The sequence below is a fragment of the Dipodomys merriami genome, unplaced genomic scaffold (assembly GCF_024711535.1).
Source record: "Dipodomys merriami isolate MVZ:Mamm:240054 unplaced genomic scaffold, mDipMer1.0.p SCAF_59, whole genome shotgun sequence".
Taxonomy (NCBI): domain Eukaryota; kingdom Metazoa; phylum Chordata; class Mammalia; order Rodentia; family Heteromyidae; genus Dipodomys; species Dipodomys merriami.
This window is the reverse complement of record NW_027206168.1, coordinates 2,581,132-2,607,398: the sequence shown is the minus strand read 5'-3', so window position 1 is coordinate 2,607,398 and position 26,267 is coordinate 2,581,132. Positions and strand designations below refer to the sequence as shown.

The following is a 26,267-nucleotide window of genomic DNA, read 5'->3' as shown; positions in this document are numbered from 1 at the left end:
TGAGTGGACTACATCCACAAGCAGCAGAAACTTCAGATGGGCCAGAATCGTGGGTTGGTCCATGGGTCCTAGATCCCAGCCTTCTTCGTTCCTCACCATCCCCTGCAGCACCTGACCAGCTCCACCCATGCTTTCCTGAGCAAGTGATAGGGGACTCCAGAGATAATCCAGGAATGGAACCAGAACCAGGGCGCTGCTCTGAGGCTGCCTGCACCCCTAGATGTTGAAGCACCCCTAGATGTTGGAGCCCAGAGCCCTGGCCGGGCCGGCCAGACCCCACAAACTGCACTCACAGCCCCAGGGCAAGTGTTTGAAGTAATTTTATTGGAAAACTGGAGGTGGCAGGGCGGGGCGCAGGGGAGGTGGAGCAGGAGGGCCTAGATGGAGATGCTGTTTTCGATCAACACTGGGTCCAGGTAGTAGTAGGGGATGGGCAGGCACTTGTTGCGCTGGCGGATGTTGTGCGAGATCTCGGCCAGGCGCTGGCGGAAGGCCTCCATGCTCCTCCGCGGGCCTTCCTCCACGAAGTGGATGTCCGGGAAGTGGCCCAGCGGCCGCTGCGGGGGGGGGCACAGAACCTCACGCTGGGACCCAGCCCCCGGAGCTCCCGCCCAAGCCCAAGCCGCAAGGCCAATTACCTCTGCCCTCCACCAGCTCCCTCCCCCTCTATCCCCCTCCCTTGACCCCGCACCCTGTCATCAGGCTCCCGACTAAGGGTCCAGAGAACCAAGAGCACGATGCACGTGGTCTTCACGTCCGGCAACGTGTCCATGTAGCTCTGAAAAGTGGTCAGCCCCTTGGCCTGCATCGGCGGGTTCCGCATGGATGATGGGAAGTTGGGCATCCAAGAGGTGAACTCCAGCTGGAAATGGAGTAGAAGATCTCAGCCACCTGGCTCAGGTGTTGAGGCTGCGTTTGGGACTACAGTTGAGGTTAGGAGGCTGGGCCCAGGATTTTTTGTTGTTGTTGTTGTTGTTGTTTTTGTCAGTCGAGGGGCTTGAACTCTGGGCCTGGGCCTGGACACTGTCCCTCAGCTCTTCAGCTCAAGGCTAGCGCTCTGCCGCTTGGGCCACGGCGCCACTTCTGGCTTTTTCTGCTTATGTGGTGCTGAGGAATCGAACCCAGAGCCTCATGCATGCAAGGCAAGCACTCTACCACTGAGTCACCTTCCCAGACCCTGGGCCAAGGATTTTTAAAGTGAAACGGAGATGGAAGCTCAGACTTGGTTGAGACAAGTTGGGGCTGAGGCTGGGTTTGACTTTGGGACTGAGGCTAAATTTCCCACATCTGGGTTCTGGGGCTGGGGTTGGCCCTGGAGAGCACCAAGTACCTGGCCTGTGTTGACCGCTGCGTGCCTGGCAGAGCAGGTGTACATGACCATGGTGACATATTTAATCAACTCAGGTACTGTTCGCAGGCAGGTGGGAAAGCCTGAAAGGCAGGAAAAGAACAGGCACAGTGTCATTCCGTACCCTGGCCTGGCTGCCCAGCAGAGGGCGCCTCCAATCCCAGCTTGACTTGCCAACACTCCAACATGCTGCCACCAGGCACAATCCCATCTCCCAGGACTGAATCTTGGCATTTCCAGCTTCCAGCTATGTCTGGATTTGTCTGCTACACCTGTCAGACCTGTCACCTCCCTCCTGGACATCACCACAGCACCACAGACTGTGTTCTGGCCACAGTATAGCCTAATCCTCTACCTTATGAGCTCATCTCCTTGCTAGCCCCTCCATGGCCCCTCTGGCATTCTGGGAAATTCCAAACTGCCCCAGTTCTGGCACAGTAGACCTAACCACTAGCTGAAAGCTGCTCTCCCTACCCCAGGCCACATAAGCCTCCAGGGGAGTGCCTTCAGCTGTCTCACTCCCTTTTACCCCTGCAATAACAACTTAGCATCCTATAGCTTCTCATTGCTGAGAGTGTGCCCAAGTAGCATGGCCTCAAGCCACCTTCCTCCCCTCTCCAAGAGACTGCCACTCTGCCCAGCTCCTCAGCCTCCAGCACACTGTGGTCTCCTGCTGCAGCTCAGACCCCATTTTTCAGTCCACAAGGTGTGTTGCTAGCATGAGGCACTGAGACCCCTTGAGGTTGCTGTGAAATCTACTGCCAGCACCTGCACTCAGACGCTCAGTGGTCAGCCACATTGTGTTTCCAAGCCTCTCTAAGCTGCCCTGGCTCCAGGGGAAAGGGCAGGAAGAATCCTCTGAAGATCTGAGGGGAGAGCTAGGCACTAGTGAATCACACCTGTAATCCTCACTATTCAGAAAGGTGAGATCTGAGGATCATGGTTTGAAGCCAGCCACAGCAGAAAAAGCCATGAAGCTCTTCTAGCAAAAAGCTGCAAGTGGAGCTGTACCTCAAATGGTAGAGTGCCAGTCTTGAACAATTTAAAAAAAAAAAAAGAAGAAAAGAAAAGTAGTTTGCCAGGCACAAGAGGAGCTATGGCACAAAGTGGTAGAGCACTAGCCTTGAACAAAAAGTCTCAGGGAGCCAAGCATCGGTGGCTCACACCTGTAATCCTAGCTACTCAGCAGGCTGAGATCTAAGGATCACAGTTCAAAACCAGCCAAGGCAGGAAAGTCCATGAGACTCTTATCTCCAATGAACCACCAGAAAATCAGAAGTGGTGCTGTGTGACTCAACATTGATAGAGCACTAACCTTAAGCAAAAAGGCTTAGGAACAGTGCACAGGCCCTAACTTTAAGCCCCACAGCCAACATCACACACATACACCAAAAAAAAGGCTCAGGGATAGCACCCAGACCCTGAATGCGAGGCACACAACTGAAAAAAAAAAGCCAAGTGGGGGAGTTCAAGCCCCCAAAACACACACACACACACACACAGATCAGAGGGCAGTACTTTACCTTCCCATGAGAATATCGTCTCAGGCCCAGTGGGATAGTCATAGTGGACATACCTGGGACCACCCCTTAACCCCAAGCCCCACTGGGCTCTCACATCCATACCTGAGCTTTCGCGCCCTAGGAGACACTCCTTGAATATCTCCTGTACCCAGCATTGCAATTCCGAGTCACCTTCCACAGCTGCGTCATTCGGGTAATAATAGGTGATGATCTCTGTCACATACCTGAGCAGGGGACAAGGGCCTCAGGTTGGAGCCTCCCTTCCCCTTTGCAACTATGCTTCTCCCACACCCCCCAGATCACTCTGACTTTGGCTGGCCCCAGAATCACCCCAGCTGTGATAGACAAAGACCCAATGGGGTGGAGTTGGAGAGGGATCCAGGCAAGGTGAGAAGCCACTCAGAGTTGTGTCCAGTGAGGGTCAGGGAAGATCCCCAAGCAACTCAGAATCCCAGAATGGTTCTGAGCAACAGAGCTGAGCTGGATCCAAAGAAAGGACCCATGGGGAAACAGGTGTGTGATGAACAGAGAGACCTTGAGCCTATCCCCATGGCCAAATCCTAACAGTTAAGCCCAGGTCCTCCAAAGATCTCAACATCCCCTCCAACATATCCCCTGCTAGTGCCATCCACTGCCGTTCCCACCTCACCTTTCCATTGCGTACCACACCGCTAAGCTGTCATCACGGTAATAATATCCGGGCAGGTCTTCAACCCCACGCTTCACAAAGTCATTGGGGATGAAGAGGCTGTCATAAGTGAGCTCTGACAGAGCCCGCACCATCACCTCAGCAAAGCCCTCCAGGCCCAGGGACATGGCCTGTGAAGGAGAAGGCCAAGCTTGGAGCAGGATGAATGTCTTTGCAAGGCCTGCCATCCAAGGGTGGCACCCAACTTTGCCCTCCAATCCTCTATGAGGGCACCTTCTGACCCCACGCCCAGCCCCTCCTACATCCGGGAGCCCTCACAGCCCAGACCAGCATACCAACCCCTGCTTCTGCCTCCTAGACAAAGCACCCACTCTAGCCAATCCCCTCCCTTCAAATCACCTCCCCAGGAACCAAAGGCAAATAAAGGTCTTGCTTTTAATCTAACTAGGAAAGCAAAAGGAAACTAAGAGTCTAGCTTGTCAGGGCTGCGGGGGCAGAAGCCTTACCCTGGCAGAGAGCCCCCCTTCATTGAGGAGGAGGGCCCGCCCAATGCTGTTGATCTGCACGGTATATCGGGTGTGGGGAATGAGGAGCTGGACAGGAAGGCAATAAAGATCATGAGAGAAGGCTGAGGCTGTTTCCCAACAACCTTAGCACCCCCATATCTGCAACATCAGACTCCCTTGCCTCTCAGAGCCCCCAGATTATCCCAGAGCTTGGTGGATTCTCTCTGCCTGCTGAGCAGGCTGAGCAGATTTCCAGGGCTCCCTTCCCCAAAGCCCATACCTTATATAGGGGGTGGCACATGGGTAATTGCCTCAACAGGGCTAGGCAGAAGGCTTCCCCAATGAGGTGACTCTCCAGCAAGTGCGCAATGGCCTCATGGCTGTAGAATTCTGCATAGCGCACCCACGTCTTGGCCAGCAGCCAGTCCCACTCAGAGTCACTGGGCAGGAAGATAGGGCAATCAGGCCCAGGGGTCTGGCTGAGCTACAGGTGGGGAAAGAGGGAGAGTTGATGAGAGCAGAGAACATACAAAAGCCCCCACTGCAGGAAGAAGGTAGAAGGGAGTTCCAAAACTACATCATCTCCACTCCAGCCCCCTGATGCATATCCTTCCCACATTGGCCCTTGCTTTGCTCTCTGCTTGAAGTACCTTTCTTCTGTCCTTGTCACTACCAGGAAATTCTCACTCTTTATTTGAGAAGCAGCTCACAAGATGAGCACCAGTGGCTCACACCTGTCATCCTAGCTAATTAGGAGGCTGAAATCTGAGGATCACAGTTTCAAGCCAGACTGAGCAGGAATTAGAGTCTTATTTCCAATTAAGCACCAGAAAGAATGAAATGGAGTTGTGGCTTAAGGGATAGAATGTTGGCCTTGAGCAAAAAAGCCAAAGGGCAGCACTCAGGCCCTGAGTTCAAGCCCCAGCAGAAGGAGAGGGGGGGAGAGGACGTGGAGGAGGAGGAGGAGGAGGAGGACGAGGACGAGGACGAGGAGGACGAGGACGAGGACGAGGAGGACGAGGAGGACGAGGAGGAGGAGAAAACCACCACCACTATGGCCACCTTTAGGTATATAGGTTGGGCAAGGGTGCCCAGTCCCTGGGTAAAGGAGTCATCATTAAAATCTAGCCTGTACATATGATCCTGTGGGGAATCTCTGAAAAGGAAACACTTCAGTTTTCCTCCTAACCACTAGACACCAGCTGGAGAGCAACTACTTCTGACTAGCTCTGTATTCCATCAGAAGCTCTTGGTCAGTTGGTGTTCTACCATGTGACTCATGCCCCCAGCCCTTTTTGTTGTTTATTTTTAGAATTGGAGTCTTGTGGATTTTTTTTGCCAGAGGCTGGCCTCAAACTCCATCATCTAAATCTCAGTCTCCTAAAGAGGTAAGATTACAGGTGTAAACCACTGGTCCCTGGCCAGAGGATGGAGGAATGAATAAAAGGGACAAGCTTAGGCCACAAAGTATATCCCCATCTGGTCATGTCTGAGCACATGCTCACAGCGTGCACACTTAATACACAGGGGCTGTCAGACACGGGTGGCTCACATCTGTAATAGTAGTGACTCAGGAGGCTGAGGCTTGAAGATCATGATTTGAAGCCAATCAGAGCAGGAACGTCTACAAGACCCCTATCTCCAACTAACCACCAAAAAGCCAGAAGTGCAGGTGTGGCTCAAGTGGCAAAGCACCAGCCTTGAGCAAAATAAGCCAAGCAAAAATACAAGACCCAGTACCAGCACACACACACACACACACACACACACACACACACACACACACACACACACACACACACACACGGAGATCAAGATGTGCATATGTGTGTGTATGCACTCTCAGACACACACAGGCACACATGCCCGCACAGGAACATTTGTGCACACAGGCTCCACACTTGCAAAAGGCTCACATAGCCCATTCCTTGCCCTGAATACCTGGATAGCAATGGGCATCATGTTGCCTTCAGGGCCAAAGTGCAGCAGGCAGAGGGGGGCACAGTGATGTTGCTTGTGACCATTGAGCTCCACAGTGGGAATGCCCTCCAAGATGCGGTAGTCTGCCAGGTAAATGTTCCCCTTCTGGAAGAAAGCCATGATGGGAAGGCAGGTAGGCCCCAACATGACCTTCACCTTGGGTGCAGAGCGCACTGGATCCAAGGCTCAATGGGTGGACAGGGATGGAGAGAATAGGGAGGAATATGGGCAAGGTAGGACTTAAAGTGGTTCCTGAAGATTGTGGGGAGGCTGTCTGGGGCCTCCACAGGGAAGGACCTCACCTCCATCTCTGCTTGTAGGCATGTTCCCTCTCCCAGAAATGGAGCCACCATGTCATCTGTGACAGGGAATTTGTCCGGGATCTGTGTGCAACGCCGGATTAGGCCTGGATTGATGCCATTGAGGTACTGATAGCCAAAAAAAGTATCTTCTGCCCAATGCTCATACACGTATTCTGGGGAGAGGGGGAAGGATGTGTGTCATACTGTGACCAGCTCCCCTCAGAGATGGAGAGGCATGGGACAGAGGATGAGAGCAGCAAAAAGACTCAGGAGGAAAAATGGAGCCCCCGACTTGGCCTCGAGGGGCCCAGGATGATGTTTGCCGAGAAGCTTCCAAAGAGGGGTACCCACCTGAGTCTCAAACACTCCCTCATTGCCCCCTCTCACATCCCACTGGCCCCACAGGAAGTCCCACCAGGAACCTCAGGTTCTATTTGGGATGCCCCACCCCCATACCAGAGATGACTGTCTTGGTGGCAGGAAAAATGTTCTTAATGTCCTTTAGTCTCTTCCATGATCGCTTCCTGTCCACCAGGCCACGGACTTTGAATGCCAGTGCCCTAGGAGATAAGGTACAAGGCAAGATGGTCAGAAGATGCCTGGAGTTCTGGGATAGAGGGCAGGGCTACCATGCACTGCAGTCTCTGAATCTCAGGGTCTTGTGTTTCAAGATCTCTGAGTGTCAAGTGGCAGATTTTCTACTCTGTTTAGCTCCTATGTCCTTCCTGGCCTGTTTGTTGGTTGTTCCAGGACTGGGGCTTGAACTCAGGGCCTAGGCACTGTCATTTAGCCTTTTCCGACTCAAGGCTAATGTTCTACCACTTGAGCCACAGATCCACCTCCAGCTTTTTGGTAGTTCATTGGAGATAAGCATGTCATGGACTTTCTTGCCGGAGCTGGGTTTTGAACCATGATCTTCAGATCTCAGGATCCTGAGTAGCTAGGATTACAGGTATGAGCCACCTGCACCCGGCATGGCATTCTAATCCCTGGGGTTTCCCTGGAGGGGAGCAGAGAGGATAAGATGGGGGAAAGTCTCCACAGGAGCCATCATTCTCCCCTCACTCATGCACACTCACATGGGCCCCAGGCGGGAGAAGAAGGAGGCTGTCTTGATGAAGGAGTAACGGAGATTTGAATTCAGGAACTTGGTGGCTTTGATGTTAATGAGAATCGGGAATCCAGGAATATAACCATTCCATCTGTGGCAGAAGCACAGAGCTAGGACCTGGCATCTGGGGCCCAGGAGGTCAGGGAGGGGGCAAGAACCCAGATGTCAGCCACAGAGGGGCCCAGTCCAACTTCCTGTTCTTACTCTGGCCGGTTGGGGTTGCGGCACCTCCGGACAGGGGGATGGTAACTGGGAATGTGCACGTAGTTGGGCAGGCCGGGAACAAAGACCCTCCAGCTGCAAAAAGAAGCTGAGTTGGGGGAGAGCTGTGATGACAAAGCACCACTCTGGGGCACAGCAATCCAGAGCCATCACTGTCCCCCAACCTCCTGGGACCACCCCCACACACACACAGGCTCCCAGACCCTGCTGCCCTCACTGGTAGAAGTCCTGCTTGGCTCTGATCTCCTCTTGTCTGTGTTGCAGGAGAATGGGGAGTGTATCGTCTGCTGCTGTCTTTCCTGTAGGGAGACCAAGGAGGAAGCTCAAAGGCTAGACCCCACCTCTACCCTCCCCTGCCTGCTGTTCACTTCAGAGACCCAGGAGTCCAGCTTCTGCTGAGAGAGGCCCTGTCCCCTGCCAAAATCTCAGGACGAAGGATCATGAGGCCACTGCCTGCCTCCCTTCACAGCCCTGCTCTACCTCTGCTTCTGGAGCTCCCTTGAAATATGAATAACAGACAGTTCGGGAAAGTATATTAGGTATCAGGTACTTTGTAAACATTGTGCTTAAATTCATCATTTAAGTCACACAAGAACCACGTTTTGCCAGGAACTGATGGTCCATACCTGTAATCCTAGCTACTCAGGAGACTGAGATGTGAGATCCTAGTTCAAAGCCAGCCTAATAAGAAAAGTCTATGAGACTTATTATCTCCAATTAACCAGCAAAAGTTGGAGGGAGAGATGTAGATCAGGTGATAGAGCACCAGCCTGGAGTGAAAAAGCCAAGCAAGAGTATGAGACACTGAGTTCAAACAGTACCAGCACATACACATGCACAAAAACAAAACAAAAAAGAAAGAAAAAGACAAGCCAGGTACAGGTAGCTCATTCCTGTAATCCTAACTACTCAGGAGGCTGAGATCTGAGAATTGTAGCTCAAAGCCAGCCCAAGCAAGAAAGTCTGCGAAACTTTTATCTCCAATTAATCACCAAAAAGCCAGAAGAGGTGCTGTGACTCAAGTGGTAGAGAGCTATCCTTGAGCACAAAAGCTCTAGGACAGTGTCCAGGCCCTGAGATCAAGCCCCAGAACCAGCACCAAAAAAGGATTTTAAAAGAAAGAAAGAAAATAAGGGAAGAAAGAAAGAACAATCTCACAAAACAGGTGACTATTATTATAGACCTACAACCCCTTTCTGCAATCTAAATCATAAAAGAGTGTGGAAATCAAGTTTGTTTGCTTTACAGAAAATTCATTGAGGGGCTGGGAAGGTGGCTCAGTGGTAGAGCGCTTGCCTTGCATGCATGAGGCCCTGGGTTTGATTCTTCAGCACCACATGAGCAAAAAGAAAAAAGCCGGAAGTGGTGCTGTAGCTCAAGTGGTAGAGCTCTAGCCTTGAGCTGAAGAGGTGAGGGACAGCGCCCAGGCCCAGAGTTCAGGCCCCACGACCGGACCCCCCAAAAAAAAAGAAAAAGAAAAAAAGAAAATTCATTGGTTAGTATAAAGCTGCTCCAATTTTACCCAAGGATATGCAGTCTTTATTTAACTTATCTGGTATAATTGTTCATAGTTTTTATGAGAAATATCAGTGTATTTGATCAATGGTCTGATGTGTGGTGGTAGAAAATATACTCTATCTCCATCTCTCTCTCTCCCTCTCTTTCTCACTAAGCATCCTTAATCTCCAGAACCAAAATGTTATAAACCTTGAAACAAGTGTATGTGGTGTATGTGTGTGTGTGTGTGTGTGTGTGTGTGTGTGTGTGTGTGTGTGTGTGTGTGTGTGTGTGTGTGTGTGTCCTGGGACTTGAACTCAGGGCCTAGACCTTTCTCCCTCACCTGGATTTTTCACTCAGAGCTGGTGCTCTACCACTTGAGTACTGCCATTTCTGGCTTTTTGCTAGTTAACTGGAGATGAGTCTCAGATTTGTCTGCCTGAGCTGGCTTCAAACAGTGATCCTCAGATCTCAGCCTACTGAATAGCTAGGATTATAGATGTGAGCCACCAGTAGCTACAATCTGGAACTTTTTGAGTGTCCACATGATGCCACACATGGAAAATTCCACACTTGACCACATGTGATGTATCAGTCAGAATGCAAGTATGCCAGAAATATTAAAATTGCTTTGGACAATATATACAAAGTGTATATAAAATATAAGTGGATTTCATGCTAAGACTTGAGCCACTTCTTTAAGATATCTCACCTATAACATGTAGGTGGAGACAGGAGGGAAAAACTTGGAGAGGGCAAGAGGAAGGGTGAAATTGTCCAAAAAGAAATATACTCATCACCTGACTTGTGTAACTGTAACCCCTCTGTACATCACCTTACCATAACAATAAAAAGACAATACTAAAGAAAATCTAAAATCCAAAGTATTTTTGGTTCCAAATGTTTCATATAAGAGATACTAAACTGATAGATAGATAAAGATATATCTGTATATCTACATATTATATACAAATATACATAAACACATATGTATGTATATATATATATATATATGCATCTTCTGTAAAAAAAATCTCAGTATCAGAATACCCTATGCCCCAACACTCTCAAGCTAAAGAACTAAACTGCCATAACCATCTTACAAAGTGTCAGTGAGCTATATGTAGGAAAAATTAGCCATGTTGAAATTGACCCAAGGCAGGCTGATTTAGACCCTCTCCATCCTACTCAGTAACAACCAAGATAGCTGGGAAGCCTTTTTGAAATTCCTTTTAGGCTTTATGTAGGTCCTGGTGTGTGTGTGTGTGTGTGTGTGTGTGTGTGTGTGTGTGTGTGTGTGTGCTCATGCTTGTACACATGAGCGCAGGAGCACTTTCCTTTAATATTATCACTCAAGGCTAGTGTTCTATCACTAGGGCCACAGCTCTACTACTGGCTCTTTCTGTTTAACTAGAGCTAAGAGTCTCACAGACTTTCCTACCCTAGCTGGCTTTGAACTGTGATCCCCAGATCTCAGCCTCCTGAGTAGCTAGGATTGCAGGTGAGAGCCACCATAGCTCCATTTTAGATGAAGGCACTGGAGCTTGAAAGAATGAGGACGTGTACCTAGATGCCCAAAGATGGAGCTGACATTGCCTGTGTTTCTCCAGCCTCCTGCCTAGCTGCCCCCAGGCTGGGTAGTGCTGTCCCTGCAGCCTATCCTTCCCGAAGGCCTTCATCTTTGCTACTGTCCCCCTCCTCTTTCTGTCACAGCTCTTGCTGCATTCTGGATGAACGGTGTCCCCTAGAGTTGTACAACCCAGAGTCTCAAACTTGGCTTCATTCCCAGGGCAGAAGCCTCACACCTTTGAGGGCCCAGCAGGTGACTCAAGTCTCCCTGCCCTGGTGTTGCGTGGCAGCCACCCCACCCAACCTCATTCCTGCCCAGCCAGCCAGAGTTACCATGGCCTGTCCCCAGCTTCCATGTCACTGACTTATCATCGTGAGAAGGCACTCAGTGTCCCCAATGAGACATCCCTAGGCCTTCTGTCCCTTCACACCTGCCTCCTTTCCCTGAGTTGGCTGTCTTCCCTCTTCCCAGAAGATGACAGCATGGAGAAACAAGAAATCAAAGAGAGTAGTCTGCTGCAGGAAGGTTGGGGCTCCAGGGACTCAGGATCTGGGGGGGGGGGGGCTCAGCTCTGCCCTCCCCTTGTACCTACTGTAAAGAAAGCCAGCAGAAGCTCAGAGGTAGGAGTAAGAGTTACCAGAGAAAAGATCCTCGGGCTCCATGGAGCAATCCCATTTAGGAAGCTGACAAAGCAGCCAGACAGAGGGCTCTGGCAGGGGCAGGTACATGGAGGTCAGGTACGTGGGTCCTGTGCATCCTGTTCCTTTCCCATAGATCAACCAAACAACCTGAAGATACAGTGGACAGCTTTGCCCTGTTACCAGGAGGAGCCTGATGGTTAATATAAATAACAAGGCCGTGTGTGTGTGTGTGTGTGTGTGTGTGTGTGTGTGTGTGTGTGTGTGTGTGTACACATGCATGCCAGGATTAGGTCTTGAACTCAGGGTCTGGAAGCTCTCCCTTAGCTTCTTCACTTAAAGCTAATGCTTTACCACTTGACCCACAGCTCCACTTCCAGATTTTTTTAGTGGTTAATTGGCACTGGTGGCTCACACCTGTAATCCTAGCTACTCAGGAGGCTGAGATTTCAGGACCACAGTTCAAAGCCAGCCCCAGTAGGAAAGTCCATGAGACTCTTATCTCCAATTAACCACCAGAAAACCAAAGTGGCACTGTGGCTCAAATGGTAGAGTGCTTGCCTAGAGCTGAAGAGCTGAGGGACAGCGCCCAGGCCCAGAGTTCACGCCCCACAACTGACCAAAAAAAAAGTCTCAGACTTTCCTACCTGGGCTGGCTTTGAACTATGATCCTCAGGTTTCAGCCTCATGAGTAGCTAGAATAACCTACCAATGCCCAGGTAAAGGCCCTTTAGTGGAAGAAGAGTGGGCCTTTACTGGGATAAGGGGGACGTTTTGGAATAACAGTATATCCTATCAGAGAAATAAGATGTCCCCTTAGGGAAATAAGAGTCCTCTGAAGCAATAAAACAGCCTATCAGTGTTGCAAATGCTCAGTTAGTACTGGGGGCATGACTTAGTGCCGGGGGTATGACTTAGTGCCTGCCTAATATGCTTGAGGCCCTGAGTTCAAAATCCAATAACACACACACACACACACACACACACACACACACACACACACACACACACACACAGCTCAATTAGAAAACTATCACAAGGGCTAGGAATGTGGCTACGTGGCAGAGTGCTTGCTTAGCATGCATGAAGCCCTGGGTTCAATTCCTCAGTACCACATAAACAGAAAAGGCTGGAAGTGGCGCCATGACTCAAATAGTAGAGCGCTAGCCTTGAGCTAAAGAGATGAGAGACAGTGCCCTGGCCCAGAGTTCAGGCCCCACACCTGACCAAAAAGAAAAGGAAAGAAGAGAAAAGAAAGAAAAAAAAGAAAGAAAGAGAGAGAAAGAAAGAAAGACAGGAAGGAAGGAAGGAAGGAAGGAAGGAAGAAAGAAAGAAAGAAAGAAAGAAAGAAAGAAAGAAAGAAAGAAAGAAAGAAAGAAAGAAAGAAGCCGGGTGCTAGCGGCTCACGCCTGTAATCGTAGCTAGTCAGGAGGCTGAGATCTGAGGATCACAGTTCAAAGCCAGCCCAGGCAGGAAACTCCGTGAGACTCTTATCTCCAATAAACCACTAGAAAACCAGAAGTAATGATGTGGCTCAAGTGGTAGAGCACTCGCCTTGAGCTGAAGAATGCAAGGAAAGCACCCAGGCCCTGAGTTTAAGCCCCACAACAAAGAAAGAAAGAAAGAAAGAAAGAGAGAAAGAGAGAAAGAGAGAAAGAGAGAAAGAGAGAAAGAGAGAGAGAGAGAGAGAAAGAGAGAAAGAGAAAGAGAGAAAGAGAGAAAGAGAAAGAGAGAAAGAGAAAAGAAAGAAAGAAAGAAAGAAAGAAAGAAAGAAAGAAAGAAAGAAAGAAAGAAAGAAAGAAAGAAAGAAAGAAAGAAAGAAGAGAGGTAGGGAGGGAGGAAGAAGGAAAGAAAAAAGAAGGAAGGAAAGAAAGAAAGGAAGGAGGAAGGAAGGAAGGAAGGAAGGAAGGAAGGAAGGAAGGAAGGAAGGAAGGGAGGGAGGGAGGAAGGAAGGAAGGAAGGAAGGAAGGAAGGAAGGAAGGAAAGGGAGAAAACTATTACAGGCTCATGCCTAGCTACTCAGGAAGTTGAGATCTGAGGATCACTGTTCAAAGTCAGCTCTGTTCAAAGCCAGCTCAGACAGCCAAATCCAAAAGACTTTTTTTTTCTTTTTCTTTTTGTTGGTCATGGGGCTTGAACTCAGGCCCTGAACTGTCCCTGAGCTCTTTTGCTCAAAACTAGTGGTCTACCACTTTGAGCCACATCATCACTTCTAGTTTTTTAGTGGTTTATTAGAGTTAGGATTCTCATGGGCTCTCCTCCCCAGTCTGGCTTTGAACTATGATCCTCAGAACTCAGTCTCCTAAGTACATTAGCCACCAGTACCTGGTCCAAAGACTCATCTCCAACTAACCAGAAAAAAAAAAAAAAGGAACTGGAAGTGAATGTTTGACTCAAGTGATTAAGCACCAATCTTAACCACCACTACCTCCCAAAAAAAGCTAAAGGAAAGTACAAGACCCTAAGTTCAGTATGGACATGCACACAAAAGAAAAGAAAAAGCCGGGCGCTGGTGATCAACACCACAAAAAAAAGAAAAAGAAAACCATAAAGCTAGAGCACCATGTTCTGTAGGAAGGCCCAGCGCTCTGATAGCTGTTAAACAGGTGAAGGTCCAGCTGGAATGAAATCTCATTACTCCCTGGAGTAACAGGGAGGCTTTTTGGAGCCACAAGGTATGCTCTCTCGCATGATCAACAGCTTATCCTGTCAGAACAGCACAATGTCTGGACCCAGAGTAACAAAGAGTCTCTGTATCAAGCCAAGGGGACTGTGGCTCACGCCTGTAATCCTAGTTACTCAGGAAGCTGAGATCTGAAGATCACACAGTTCAAAGCCAGCCCAAGCAGAAAAGTCTGTGAGACATCTTATTTCCAACGCACCACCAAAAAGCCAGAAATGTTACTGTGGATCAAGTGGTGTACAGCGCCATCCTCAAGCAAACATGCTAAGAGACCTGAGTTCAAGCCCCAGCATTGGGTGTGTGTGTGTGTGTGTGTGTGTGTGTGTGTGTGTGTGTGTGTGTGTGTGTGTGTGTGTGTGTGTGTGTGTGTGTGTGTGTGTGTGTGTGTGTGTGTGTGTGTGTGTGTGTGTGTGTGTACATGTGCGCGTATATGCTGAGGGTGACCTCTGGTCTTCTTTCTTTCTGGTCCTTCTTCTTTCCATCCGGTTTCATAGCCTCAAACTGGGCCCATGACAGGAAACGCCCAGGCATCCCAGTGCCTACTTGGCCTGATGGAAGCCTGCAGTAGCCATGGAATGGAGTGACGTAGGCTCACCTGTGGCCTCCCGGAGCGCCAGGGTCTCATAGCCATCCATCCACTGGTAGGCGGGGAAGTGATAGACGTGGCCATTGGGAGCACAGATCTGCACGTAGTTGCAGTACCACGGATTCTTGGGGAAGAAGGAGTAGCGCTCTTTGTGCAGGCGGATGATGATGAGCTCCCCCAGGTCCTGCTGGCACCGCACAGTGTACTCGTCCACCTATACAGGACCCACCCAGTTAGCTGAGCAGCTGGACCTGACCCCAGATCCTCAGGCCTCCCACTGAGCTGAGCCATCACCCTAGCCCTGTTCATGCTGGGTGATGCTCACCTCCTGGGCTGAGGTGGGCAGAGAGGTGGAATGCATACCTGACTGTTGGGCTCCCCTCTCACCACTACTCCCCAATTTGTCTATCTCCTGTTGGGCACATCTGCCCAGGGCTGGGCAGGATCCTAGCTCTTCCATCCTCTCTTTACCCCCGGCTCCTGAACTCCCGTCCTCAATCACCTGAGGTTGTAGGTACCTGTGGACCCCCAGGAAATCCAAGAAAGGTCAGGACTCCCCAAACCACTTACAATGGCTACTTAATTCCTACAGTCAGCCCATCTCCTACTTCTCAATGAAGATGAAGAAATTCTAGAAATGGAGGAACCTATTCAGGTCACATAGCAGCAGGTGGCTATTAAAATCAGCATCAAGTGTAAGGGCCCACAAAGAGTGGCTTCCAGCACAGGGCAAGCAGGTCTCCACTGGATAGGCTGGTCTGATGCCATTCGAAGTCACAGGGAATCCAATGCAAATTTAAGCCAGTTATGTTGCAACTTGGTTTAAAAGAGTGAGTAAGAATGAGAGAGAACAACGAGGCAGTGAAAAGGATGAGAAGGGAAGAATGGAAAAAAGATTGAAAGAAGGATGGGTGGAGAGGGAGGAAAAGGACCAAGGGGAGGAAGAGAGAAATAAGAAAAGGGGGATTGGAGCTGGTTGAAAGGGATGAGAGCTGGCTCAGTAGCTCACACCTGTAATCCCAGCTACTTAGGAAGCTGAGATCTTAAGGACAGCAGTTCAAAGCCAGCACAGACAAGAAAGTCTGTGAGACTTTTATCTCCAATTAACTACCAAAAAAACAGAAGTGGAGCTGTGGCTCAAGTGATAGAATTCTAGCATTGTGTAAAAAAAAAAAAAAAAAAACTAAGTTTAAGCCCCAGTATAGGCACAGAAAAGAAGAAAGGAAGAAAAGGAAGGAAGAAGAAGGAAGGAAGGAAGGAAGGAAGGAAGGAAGGAAGGAAGGAAGGAAAGAAGGAAGGAAGGGAAAGAAGGAAAGTAAGGAGGGAAGGAAGGAAGGAGGGAGGGAAAGAAGGAAGGAAGGAAGGAGGGAAGGAGGGAGGGAAGGAAGGAAGGAAGGAAGGGAAGGAAGGGTGGCAGAGACCAGTAAAGTGTTAGAGAGCATAGAGCCAAGTGTGGATGTGGCATCTAGAACCATTTAGAAGCCTATAGCCTTCAGAGCTGTTGCTTGGTTCTCTAGACTCAAAGCCAAGCTCTGTCCCTCCCCTATACACCTCCATTCCTCCTGCAAGACACACACACACACACACACACACACACACACACACACACACACACACACACACACACACTCACTCACCGCCCCAGTAGCAAAGTCTCTCCCAAAGTGGTTCAGCAGCTGTTTATGGCTCTCTCCTTGAGTCCCCACGATGGTCAGTGAAATGGAGTCCAGTGTTCCCGACATGAGGTCGGTGCCCGTGGCCACCTTGACTTTGTAGGTGGCCATGGCTGCTCTTCAGGAGACAGGAGGGAGCTCAATCTCAGGTGCTATGTAAGGATTACACAGGGAGGCCACTGTAGGTAAGAAACACCAGGCACAGAGAGAAATGGACAGGACCAGCCTCTGCAGTGGAGGAGAGATGCTGGAGTCTGGAGTCCCTGCTGCCCTGGGCAGGAGGGCAGGATGTGAGCTGGGCAGGCTGGGCTGGGCTGAGCCTGTGGCAGGTGTGCAGGCGTCTGCACTGGAGCTGTGGTTGTAGGTTGGGAGGAACTTCAGGCAAAGCTCTGGGCCTGCCTCCTAGAGGGTGGAGAAAAGATGCCATGGCTGTGGCTGAAGGAGCCTTCAGGGTGTGGGAGCCAGTCCAGCCTGAGTCAGGGCCCCAGGGAAGTTGGGGGAGGGGACTGGGCCAAGCCACCAGATCTTTATCAGACTAATAAGCTCCTTCTTCCAGCTCGCCCCCATTGGCTGCAGAGCCAGGTACCCTGATGATCAGGGCCATAGGCAGGGGTGACCTGCATTGGAGGGCAGGGGATGTGGTATAAACCTGCTGTCCAACTGGCCTGCTCCATAAATAGGCCTATTCTTCTGCCCCAAAACCCATAATCCTTTACAAGAAAGGTGGTTGGTGTTGAAGTCAGGGCTCAAGGACCACATGGGCACAGAAGTGTCCCCAAGATATTAAAGCGAAAGGTAATTAGGGATATCTGAGAGAGTATCTATTGCTTCCTTCCAGGCCAGGACAAGTTGAAGAGGGATTGAGGAAGAAGGCAGTTGGAAAAAAATTTCAGGGGCAAGAATTAAGCTAAAATACAAAGGATTTAGCTACATGGCAGAATATAGATATAGATACATAGATACATTATATATTATAGTATAGTATAATTTATTATTACATAATTATTAATAGTATTATGTATTATATTAATCTGTATGTGTTAATTTAATATATGTTAACATGGTATTTTAATATATTATTTAAATATATACATATATGTGTGTGCATATATATGTATATGAATGTGTGTGTGTGTGTGTGTGTGTGTGTATATATATATATATATATATATATATATATATATATATATATATAGTGGTTGTGAATGAATCCTACAAAGGATATAAAGTTCCAGAACAGACAAAACAAGACACAACTTATACAATTCAGAATAGAGAGAGTACTTCTGGAATGGGAGAACCACATAAGCTGGATATGATCTCTCTTGATCTGGGTGGTAAATAGGACACTTGATTCATTTTTACTATGTCTAAGCTATCCCTCAATTTTATAAAGAATACACCCTACCAGGAAAAAAGAAAAGAATGAAGTTAGAAAATGAGTGGAATGAGGGTCAGGCATCAATGGAATTAACTTTGTCAGAAGCCAAGCCCTCCCTCCCTCTCTTCCTCCCTTCTTTCCCTTTGCAGATGTACATTAAGCACACTAGTTTAGGCATTGCAGATACCGGAAAGAAAGGACACATACATGGAGCTTACTGAAGAGCTAGAAGAGAAGGATCAGCAAACAACTTGTTCACTACCATCTTGGGTAGTGCTATAAAAATAAACAAGCAAGTAAGGAAAGAAAGAAACCCAGAGTGGGAGAGGGTTGGAACCGATTTCTGATAGAATCTTACAGCCAGATCCATGAGGGCCAAGACAGGAAGCAAGCGGCAGGTATACACAGGAGCAGTGATGGGAGGGGATCCCAATTCTATTCTCAGCACATACCATTTGGGACCCAGGGAGAGTAAGGAGAGAGTCACATTCCCATCCCCTTCTTCTGGACCTGCCCTCTTTCCTTCTGCCTCTCTGAGACAGCACCTGCCAACCAGGAAGTACCAGCCCTGGTTTCCTCCCTGGTGGCACCCTCCTTGTGTCACCATTGAGGAAAGGTCATATGGTACCCATGCCAAGTGATGGCCAAAGAGGACTGAGATTCTGAGATGGAGAGTAGGTTCTGCTGAACTAAGGATACTGGGTCTAACTGGTGCCATCTTGGCAACGTGGTGGAAGATACGGAATTGGGTCTAACTGGCACCATCTTGGCTTCTTGGTGGGTAAAGGTGGAGTCCCACCCCCCAGGTGATGGGTGTGCCTGAATTCCTAGAGGCAGGGGCAAGGACTTGGACAATAGGTTACCAAAACTTCCAGACCTATACGATGAATTTGTGAGACCCTTTGAAATCTTGAGCTGCCTGTGATCCTGCCGCCCACCATGACCCTATTTAGGCCCCAACCAGCTTAGCCACTGTTTTGCACCATGCCTCATGTCTCCTGGCTCTCCTCGGGTCACCACGGTGTCCCTCTTCAACTCTCCATTAAAGTTGATCTGGTTTGTTAAGATTGTTTTTCTGTTCTTTCTTTATTCTCCTACCCTCATGGCTCAGTTTCCTAACCTCATGGCTCAGTTTCCTAACAGTATTTTTGTTGTTGTTGTTAGTTGTGGGGCTTGAACTCTGGGCCTGGGTGCTATCCCCCAGCTATTCAGCTCAAGGCTAGGGCTCTAGCACTTGAGCCACAGAGCCACTTCCGGTTTCTAGTGGTTTATTGGAGATAAGAGTCTCACAGAGTTTCCTGCCCGGGCTGGCTTTGAACTGAGATCCTCAGATCTCAGCCTCCTGAGTAGCTAGGATTACAGGCGTGAGCCACCAGTGCAGCTCCTAACAGTATTAAGTGTATACAGGGCTGCAAGTTTTGGGAAGGTATGTGTCTGCCTGTAGTCGCTGGCTTTCCAATAAAGACTTCCTATTGGCCCTCTCAAAATAGGGCCTCTCTGTATCTCGCGATCAAATTTCCGTATAACATTGCGGGTTTGGGGTTGAAACAGGAATGGGGATGAAGCTAGAATTCCGTTGAGGAATCCAGATGTGGTTGGAGTTAGGGACTGAAATGACCTTTTCAAGGCTCAGATCTGCTCATGTCACCCGTACACCCCGCCAAGCCTGATCAAGCCTGGCAGTAGTTCTTTCTTATCTTTGGGACAATACTATAGGCATTTCCCATGAACACAGTCTCTCCTGTGTGCCCAGGAGAATACAGGGTAAGCAACCAAATCCTAGCTCACATTCTAGTAAGGGAACCAGATAATATTATTTCATATCAAATGAATTAAATATTCATTAGAGCCAGGGAAGAAAAAATAAAAGGAGAGGAGAATAATAGGAAGCAAAGAAGCAGACAGAGTAAAAGCTCACTGGCAGGATGATTGTCCATTATATGTGAGGGCTTGGGTTCAATCCCCACCAAAAAACCTGCTTTTATAAGTCCCAACTTAACTGTCAATGACTCTCACATCTCTAGAGCAAGCATCTTTGATTTGTGTCTGTTTTTCCTACTAGATTAGCCTGTCTAATGGAAATCTGCTTTATTCTTATAACTCAATGTTGCTCCCATGGCTTGGTCCACTGACCACCCTCCTCCTGGGAGAACCTTCCTGCAATTCTTCAGCCCATTCTTCAGCCTGGAATATAAATCTAAATGTAAAACCCACTCTCCCATTCCCTCTTCAGGTGACAGGCACCTGAGTTCCAGCAAGCAGGCCAGCTGTGACGTAACAGGTTCATGAAACAAGGCCATTTCAGGCCTAATCTAGTACCTCTAGTAAAGCTCTTTCTTTATTCTAATAGCCTCATGACTCGGTTTCCTAACTGATGGTATGGAAACCTGGAACAGAGTTCCCTGGAGGACTCCCATCTTTGAAAGGGATGGCATCCACCTCCTCTTCCTCCCCAGCAGCTTTGTGAGAGCCAGCTGGTCCCTCCTGCTTATTATGACTCAGTGGTAGCCTGAATGCAACCCAGAGCACTGGGCTCTAGTTGACTGATTGCCATGTAAGAGAGACTAGGTCTTGGTGTAGGACTATATTGACTTCATTGGTAAACTCAATTGTAAGACCACTAGGAACTTCTCTCTGTGTATGGAACTCTGAAGCTGAGCTTGGAAACCTGGAAAAGGTTTGAGAGGTTGGAATGCCACCTCAACAGCACTTGGAATGCTGAGAGCTGGCCGTGGAAGTGTTAAAACAGCTCTGGAGAGGGTTAAGAGACTGGTATGCCACCCCCTTCCTTATTGATAGATAGACTGGGAGCTGGACATTACATGCTAGGGACCTTGAAGGCTAAAGTGTAACATATATCTGGATTTTGCCTGGGCTGCAGTCTCCTGTCTCAAAAGAATAAGTAAGGGAACCAGTGTTCCTCACAATCTCTATTTTGGCTTTGATTTAATATTAGCATAGATGGGGGTTTTTTTTACATGTATTCACAGTAACCTTCCCTGTGTGAACTCAGATAAATACATTTGCTTGTGAGAATTTAGGGCCCAAGTGCCAGTGAGTCTTGGGACCTCTGGTCCCCACTGAATTTCTTTGTCTCTACACCTGTCTCTGTATTTTCTAATTTTCTTCAGCCTGGTATCCCATTCCCCTGTCTCAGGTTGTAATTAGCAACATCTCTCTCTTACCCTCCCCACTATACTCTTCTCCAGACCTCCAGAGCAAAGACTAATCGTCATTTGACAGATAAACACCCACCATCAGCCATTTCCCCTATGAGCACATGCCACAGGCATTGTGAGGTAAGGATCCAGTGTCCCTCTCGAAGAGCCCTCAAGAAGTGAAACACCCACAAGTCCCAGGGACCCTCTCCGGCTGATCAAAGTTAGGAGACATTCATCGCTCAGTGGAGATCTCACTGGCATTGAAAATATATTCAGAGCTGCCTTAATACAAGTTTTTAGTTCTATCCTTTTCCTCACTACCACCTAGTGATCTGGTTCTTAGGACATGGGTCCAATCGTCTATTCTAGCTGACAGCCCTTTGGCTTATGCCCCTGAGAATGAAATGCACAGTGGGTCCCAGGGACCCCTCCCCTAGTTTCCCTCTCAAAGGCTAGCTACTCTGGGCTTGAAACTGTATCTAAAATCAAAGAAACATATCCACTTCTTCGTAGAAATTTGGCCTCAATTTTGGTACCAAATGGATCATTGTGATCACTGGCCTGCGTACAGCATTTTGTGACCGCACCATATTTGCAAGATATGGACAATTTCCTCCAATAGAGTGGCAAATGGTCAGAGGTTCCTTTATCCTTCCTTACTCTTGCCACTACACTCTTCCTCTCTGTCCAGATTCTCTTAGCTGAAACTGTCCTCTCTAAGCAAACTCTGTTGACCTTCATTCCTGTGCATACCTGTGAGGCCAACAAAGGGTGGGGTGGGCATAAGCTTCCAACCCAGCCAGATCCTCCAGAAAGGTAATACAACTTTTTATCTCATATATACAGTCATAGCAATGAGTTAACAGCCCTTCTTGAACTCCCAAAGCAAGAGCCGGGCCTCTAAACATCCCAACAAGAGCTTTCAACATCTTTAACATCAGGATAAAAAGGTGAAAAAAGAAATATGAGAGACTTCCTAAAGTCAGATCCCAACTCTTGGCTACTGCCACACAGCCCCAAAATGGGCCACCCTACGCCAGACCACCACCATAAAACGGGCCTCTGGCTCATCCACTAACCTATCACTGACAATGGTTGGCCGACAAACACACTGGGACCTGTCTCTGTCTTACTTAAATGGCTTTCTCCTCTTTTCCCACCCCAAAAATCCCATAATGGGAGTACCCATTAGTACCCAAAGTAAATCCATCCTTTTTTGTCCTCAGACAATAATCTATTCCTTTTCTCTTCCTTCAGTCTACTCACTTCAGGATCTGGACTCTTAATTAAACTCCGTTATGAGGCTACAAAAGACCACTTGAAGGCCTGGGAATGTGGCTTAGTGGTAAATTGTTTGCCTAGCAGGCATGAAACCCTGGGTTTGATTCTTCAGTACCACATAAACAGAAAAAGCTGGAAGTGGCACTATGGCTCAAGTGGTAGAGTGCTAGCCCTGAGCAAAAGAAGCTCAGGGACAGTGCCCAGGCCTTAAGTTCAAGCCCTAGGGCTGGCCAAAAAAAAAAAAGATCCCTTGGAGAAATCACTCCTTCCCTCTGATCTCTTCCTTAATCACAGCCATAAAAGTGTCCAGAAATTCCCTTTCCACTGCCACCATCCTACCTCCCTAATCTCAACATGCCTTTCTTTCTGTATCTTCATTATGATTTTTTTTTTTTACTGTTGTGGTCTAAAACTGGGGAGAAAACAAGAGTTTAAGCCACCCCCTTAAAATGCATGTTTAACAAAAGGAATTTCCTAAAGGCTATAAGCAAATGCAGAATTCTTTGTAAGTCAAAATGTCCCTCTTTAGGTGTAAAACGGGGATTGCTAGTCCCTTCTATAGAAAATAACTTAGGAGAAGTGACTCCTCCTTCCCTTGTAAATCTAGTTTGGGCACCTTCCATCTCCCAATTCTCTCTGCAGGTCCTAGAAACTAATACCTACCTAGGTAGTGTTCATAGGTCCATTTGTATGCTAATGTGCCTTGTTAGTACAGTTCGAAACATTCTGTTCTTAGTAATCTATGTTTATGATTGGGAATTCTGTTAAATTCTGTCTGTAGTTGTCAAAAGTTTTGGTTGGTTGGTTGTGGGCCTGAACTCTGGGCCTGGCGCTGTCCCTCAGCTCTTCAGCTCAAGGCTAGCACTCTACCACTTGAGCCACAGCACCACTTCCAGCTTTTTCTGCTTATGTGGTGCTGAGGAATGGAACCCAGGGTCTCATGCATGCAAGGCAAGCACGCTACCACTGAGCCACCTTCCCAGCCCCTGTCAAAAGTTTTATGACTTGCATTTTGTCTTGTATTTTGTTTGGTACTGTCTAGTTTTCTAGTATTGACCACGTGGTTCTAATATACAATGGGTAAAAATGTCATTTGCCACTAGAATTCCAGAAAACTTACAGCCAATTTTCTTTTTTTTTTTTTTTTCTTTTTTTCCTTTTTGTCAGTTGTGGGGCTTCAACTCTGAACCTGGGCACTGTCCTTCGGCTCTTCTGCTCAAGGCTAGCACTCTACCACTTGAGCCACAGTGCCACTTTTGGCTTTTTCTGTTTATGTGGTGCTGAGGAATCAGGCCCAGGGCCTCATGCATGCAAGGCAAGCACTCTACAACTGAGCCACCTTCTCAGCCTCAATTTCCATTTTTAAAACCTAAGTGCAACTTAAAACTTTTGTGTGCAAGTATGTGTGAACACTTTCAAAATGATCTCATTTTAATACATAAAAAGTCATCATGGTGTGAGAAAAAGTTTTTTTTTTCTATCTGTCTTCTATCTGTCTTTTGCTTCTGTCTTGTATATTGATATATTATTTTAGTACTGATATTTCCTAATGATTTGCTTTGTGACTTCAACTATAACTATTAAGCTGTGCTGTTTGTGACCAGCATTGAAGTTAGGGAAATAGATCTTTATCACAGGAGTTAAAGGAACAAAACTGCAACTACCAAGTATGCTGTTTGTTAAAAGAAGACATCTTTATCAATGGAGTTCAAAGGAATGAAACCCTCTTTTGAGTGGGAGGTTTCCACTGACCAGATCAACTCCCTCCAGCTTTGTCTGCCAGGCAACCCTGTTCCCAGCCCCACTCCCAAACAGCTGTGATGGGGGGAGAGGTGGGGAGAAATGGTTTCATTTAGAAAAGAAAGACTTTGGGAAGTAGGAATTGTCTTAAATGTTTGTTCCAAAATGAAAAAGGGAAAAATTAAGACAAACCACGGAACATTCAAGTAAGTAGCAGATGGTATGAGTATATTTTGAATTTTATAAGATAAATCTTATAAATAAGGTTAGTGACGTTGGTATGTAATTAAGCTAGCTATTTTTGTGTGTGTGTGTCAGCCCTGGGTCTTGAACTCAGGGCCTGGGTGCTATCCTTGAGCTTCTTTTGCTCAAAGAGCCATAATGCCACTTCTGGCTTTTTCTGTTTATGTGGTACTGAAGAATCGAACCCAGGGCTCCATGCATGCTAGGCAAGCACTCTACCATTAAGCCTCATTCGCAGCTCCAAGTTAGCTATTATTTTTTTATTGTTTTTGTTGTTTTTTAAGGGGGGAGGTTGTTGGGGGTTTTTTGTTGGTCATGGGGCCTGAACTCTGGGCCTGGGCGCTGTACCTTAGCTCTTCAGCTCAAGGCTAGCACTCTACCACTTGAGCCACAGCACCACTTCCAGCTTTTTCTGCTTATGTGGTGCTGAGGAATCGAGCCCAGGGCTGCATGCATGCAAGGCAAGCACTCTACCACTAAGCCACCTTCCCAGCCCTAGCTATGATTTAAAAATTAATCTAGTGCATGCCAGTGGCTCACGCCTATAATCCTAGCTACTCAAGAGGCTGAGATCTAGGGCTAGGAAGGTGGCTCAGTGGTAGAGCACTTGCCTTGCATGCATGAGGCCCTGGGTTCGATTCCTTAGCACCACATAAGCAGAAAAAAAAGAGCCAGAAGTGGCGCTGTGGCTCAATGGTAGAGTGCAAGCCTTGAGCTGAAGAGCTGAGGGATAGCACCCAGGCCCAGAGTTCAGGCCCACGACCGAACCAAAAAAAAAAAGAGGCTGAGATCTGAAGATCACGGTTCAAAGCCAGCCGGAACAGGAAAGTCCATGAGACTCTTATCTCCAATAAACCACTCAGAAATGGAAGTGGTGCTATGGCCAAGTGGTAGAGCATTAGCCTTGAGCTGAAGAGCTCAAGGGACAGTGCCCAGGCCCAGAGTTCAAGACCCATGACCAACAAAAAAAAAATAACCTAATCTTTATATCCATCTATGAAAGCAATTACTTGTGTACTACTAAGCTTGTCTAGTTATAAATACATAATAAGGTAATGTAGTAACTAGACCAAAGTTCATTTAAGTGTTTGTTTTTATGTCAAGTTCCTCCAAATGATCGCATTTTAAATAAGTATGTAAAATTAAAATGCTATTCTTTGCTTCTAGTATGTGTGTTTCCCAATTATGTAAGCCACCTTGGTTAAACAGCTAAAAAGGACACCAAGTAGGCCTGTATTCCTGCAGTCCTTATTGAAATCAAAAAAGCTTACTGACACCTACAATGGTTTCAGTCTTAATGAGTATCTTCAGCTCAAGGCTAGCACTCTACCACTTGAGCCACAGCGCCACTTCCGGCTTTTTCTGTTTACATGGTGCTGAGGAATCAGGCCCAGGGCCTCATACATGCTAGGAAAGCACTCTACCACTAAGCCACATTCCCAGCCCCAAGTTAGCTATAATTTATTTTTTGTTGTTGTTTTTTGTTTTTTTGTCAGTCATGGGGCTTGAACTCTGGGCCTGGATGCTGTCCCTTAGCTCTTCAGCTCAAGGCTAATGCTCTACCACTTGAGCCACATTGTCACTTATGGTTTTCTAGTGATTTATTGGAGAAGTTGGCTGGGAAGGAGGCTTGCATGCCTTGCATGCCTGAGGCCCTGGGTTCGATTCCTCAGCACCACATAAGCAAAAAGAAAAAAGCTGGAAGTGGCGCTGTGGCTCAAGTGGTAGAGTGCTAGCCTTGAGCTGAAGAGCTGAGGGACAGTGCCCAGGCCCAGAGTTCAGGTCCCACGACCGGACCAAAAAAAAAAAAAAAAAAAATCTCACGAACTTTCCTGCCTGGGCTGGCTTTGAACCATGATCCTCAGATCTCAGCCTCCTGAGTAGCTAGGATTACAGATGTGAGCCACCAACACGTGGTGGCTTTCACATTTTAAGATTACAAATTCCCATCAGAAACCCTGGGTTTAATCTCAAGAAAAAGGAATGGAGAAAAGAAAAAAAGGAAAAGAAGGATGGGAGGAAAGGAGGGAGAGGGGAGGGAGGGAAGGAAGGAGGGGAAAGGAGGGAAGGAAGGAAGGAAGGAAGGAAGGAAGGAAGGAAGGAAGGAAGGAAGGAAGGAAGGAAGGAAGGAAGGAAAGAAGGAAGGAAGGAAGGAAGGAAGGAAGGAAGGAAG

At 47.8% G+C, this 26,267-nt stretch overlaps 1 protein-coding gene across 1 annotated transcript; it reads right to left on the bottom strand.

Annotated features, from left to right (window-relative positions):
• Positions 1–307: 307 nt before the first annotated feature.
• Positions 308–16,435, bottom strand: Alox12b (arachidonate 12-lipoxygenase, 12R type). Its single transcript, XM_070001370.1, has 15 exons — positions 16,253–16,435; positions 14,625–14,829; positions 7,859–7,940; positions 7,624–7,716; positions 7,388–7,510; positions 6,765–6,868; positions 6,309–6,481; positions 5,968–6,111; positions 4,307–4,510; positions 4,027–4,113; positions 3,521–3,690; positions 2,974–3,095; positions 1,331–1,431; positions 692–862; positions 308–557 (listed from the first exon to the last, which is right to left on the bottom strand). The coding sequence occupies exons 1-15, from the start codon at positions 16,397–16,399 to the stop codon at positions 378–380; spliced, it is 2,106 nt and encodes a 701-aa protein (XP_069857471.1). The 5' UTR covers positions 16,400–16,435; the 3' UTR covers positions 308–377.
• Between the last annotated feature and the right edge of the window lie 9,832 nt (positions 16,436–26,267).

What these genes read in the sequence shown, in the direction of transcription:
- Alox12b (XM_070001370.1), bottom strand. Translation starts at nt 16,399, where the DNA reads ATGGCCACCTACAAAGTCAAGGTGGCCACGGGCACCGACCTCATGTCG. An exon ending in CGCAACCCCAACCGGCCAGA is followed by an intron (nt 7,511 to 7,623) that starts GTAAGAACAGGA and finishes CTTCTGCCACAG; the next exon opens with ATGGAATGGTTATATTCCTG. An exon ending in CCTAGGGCGCGAAAGCTCAG is followed by an intron (nt 1,432 to 2,973) that starts GTATGGATGTGA and finishes CCTGCCTTTCAG; the next exon opens with GCTTTCCCACCTGCCTGCGA.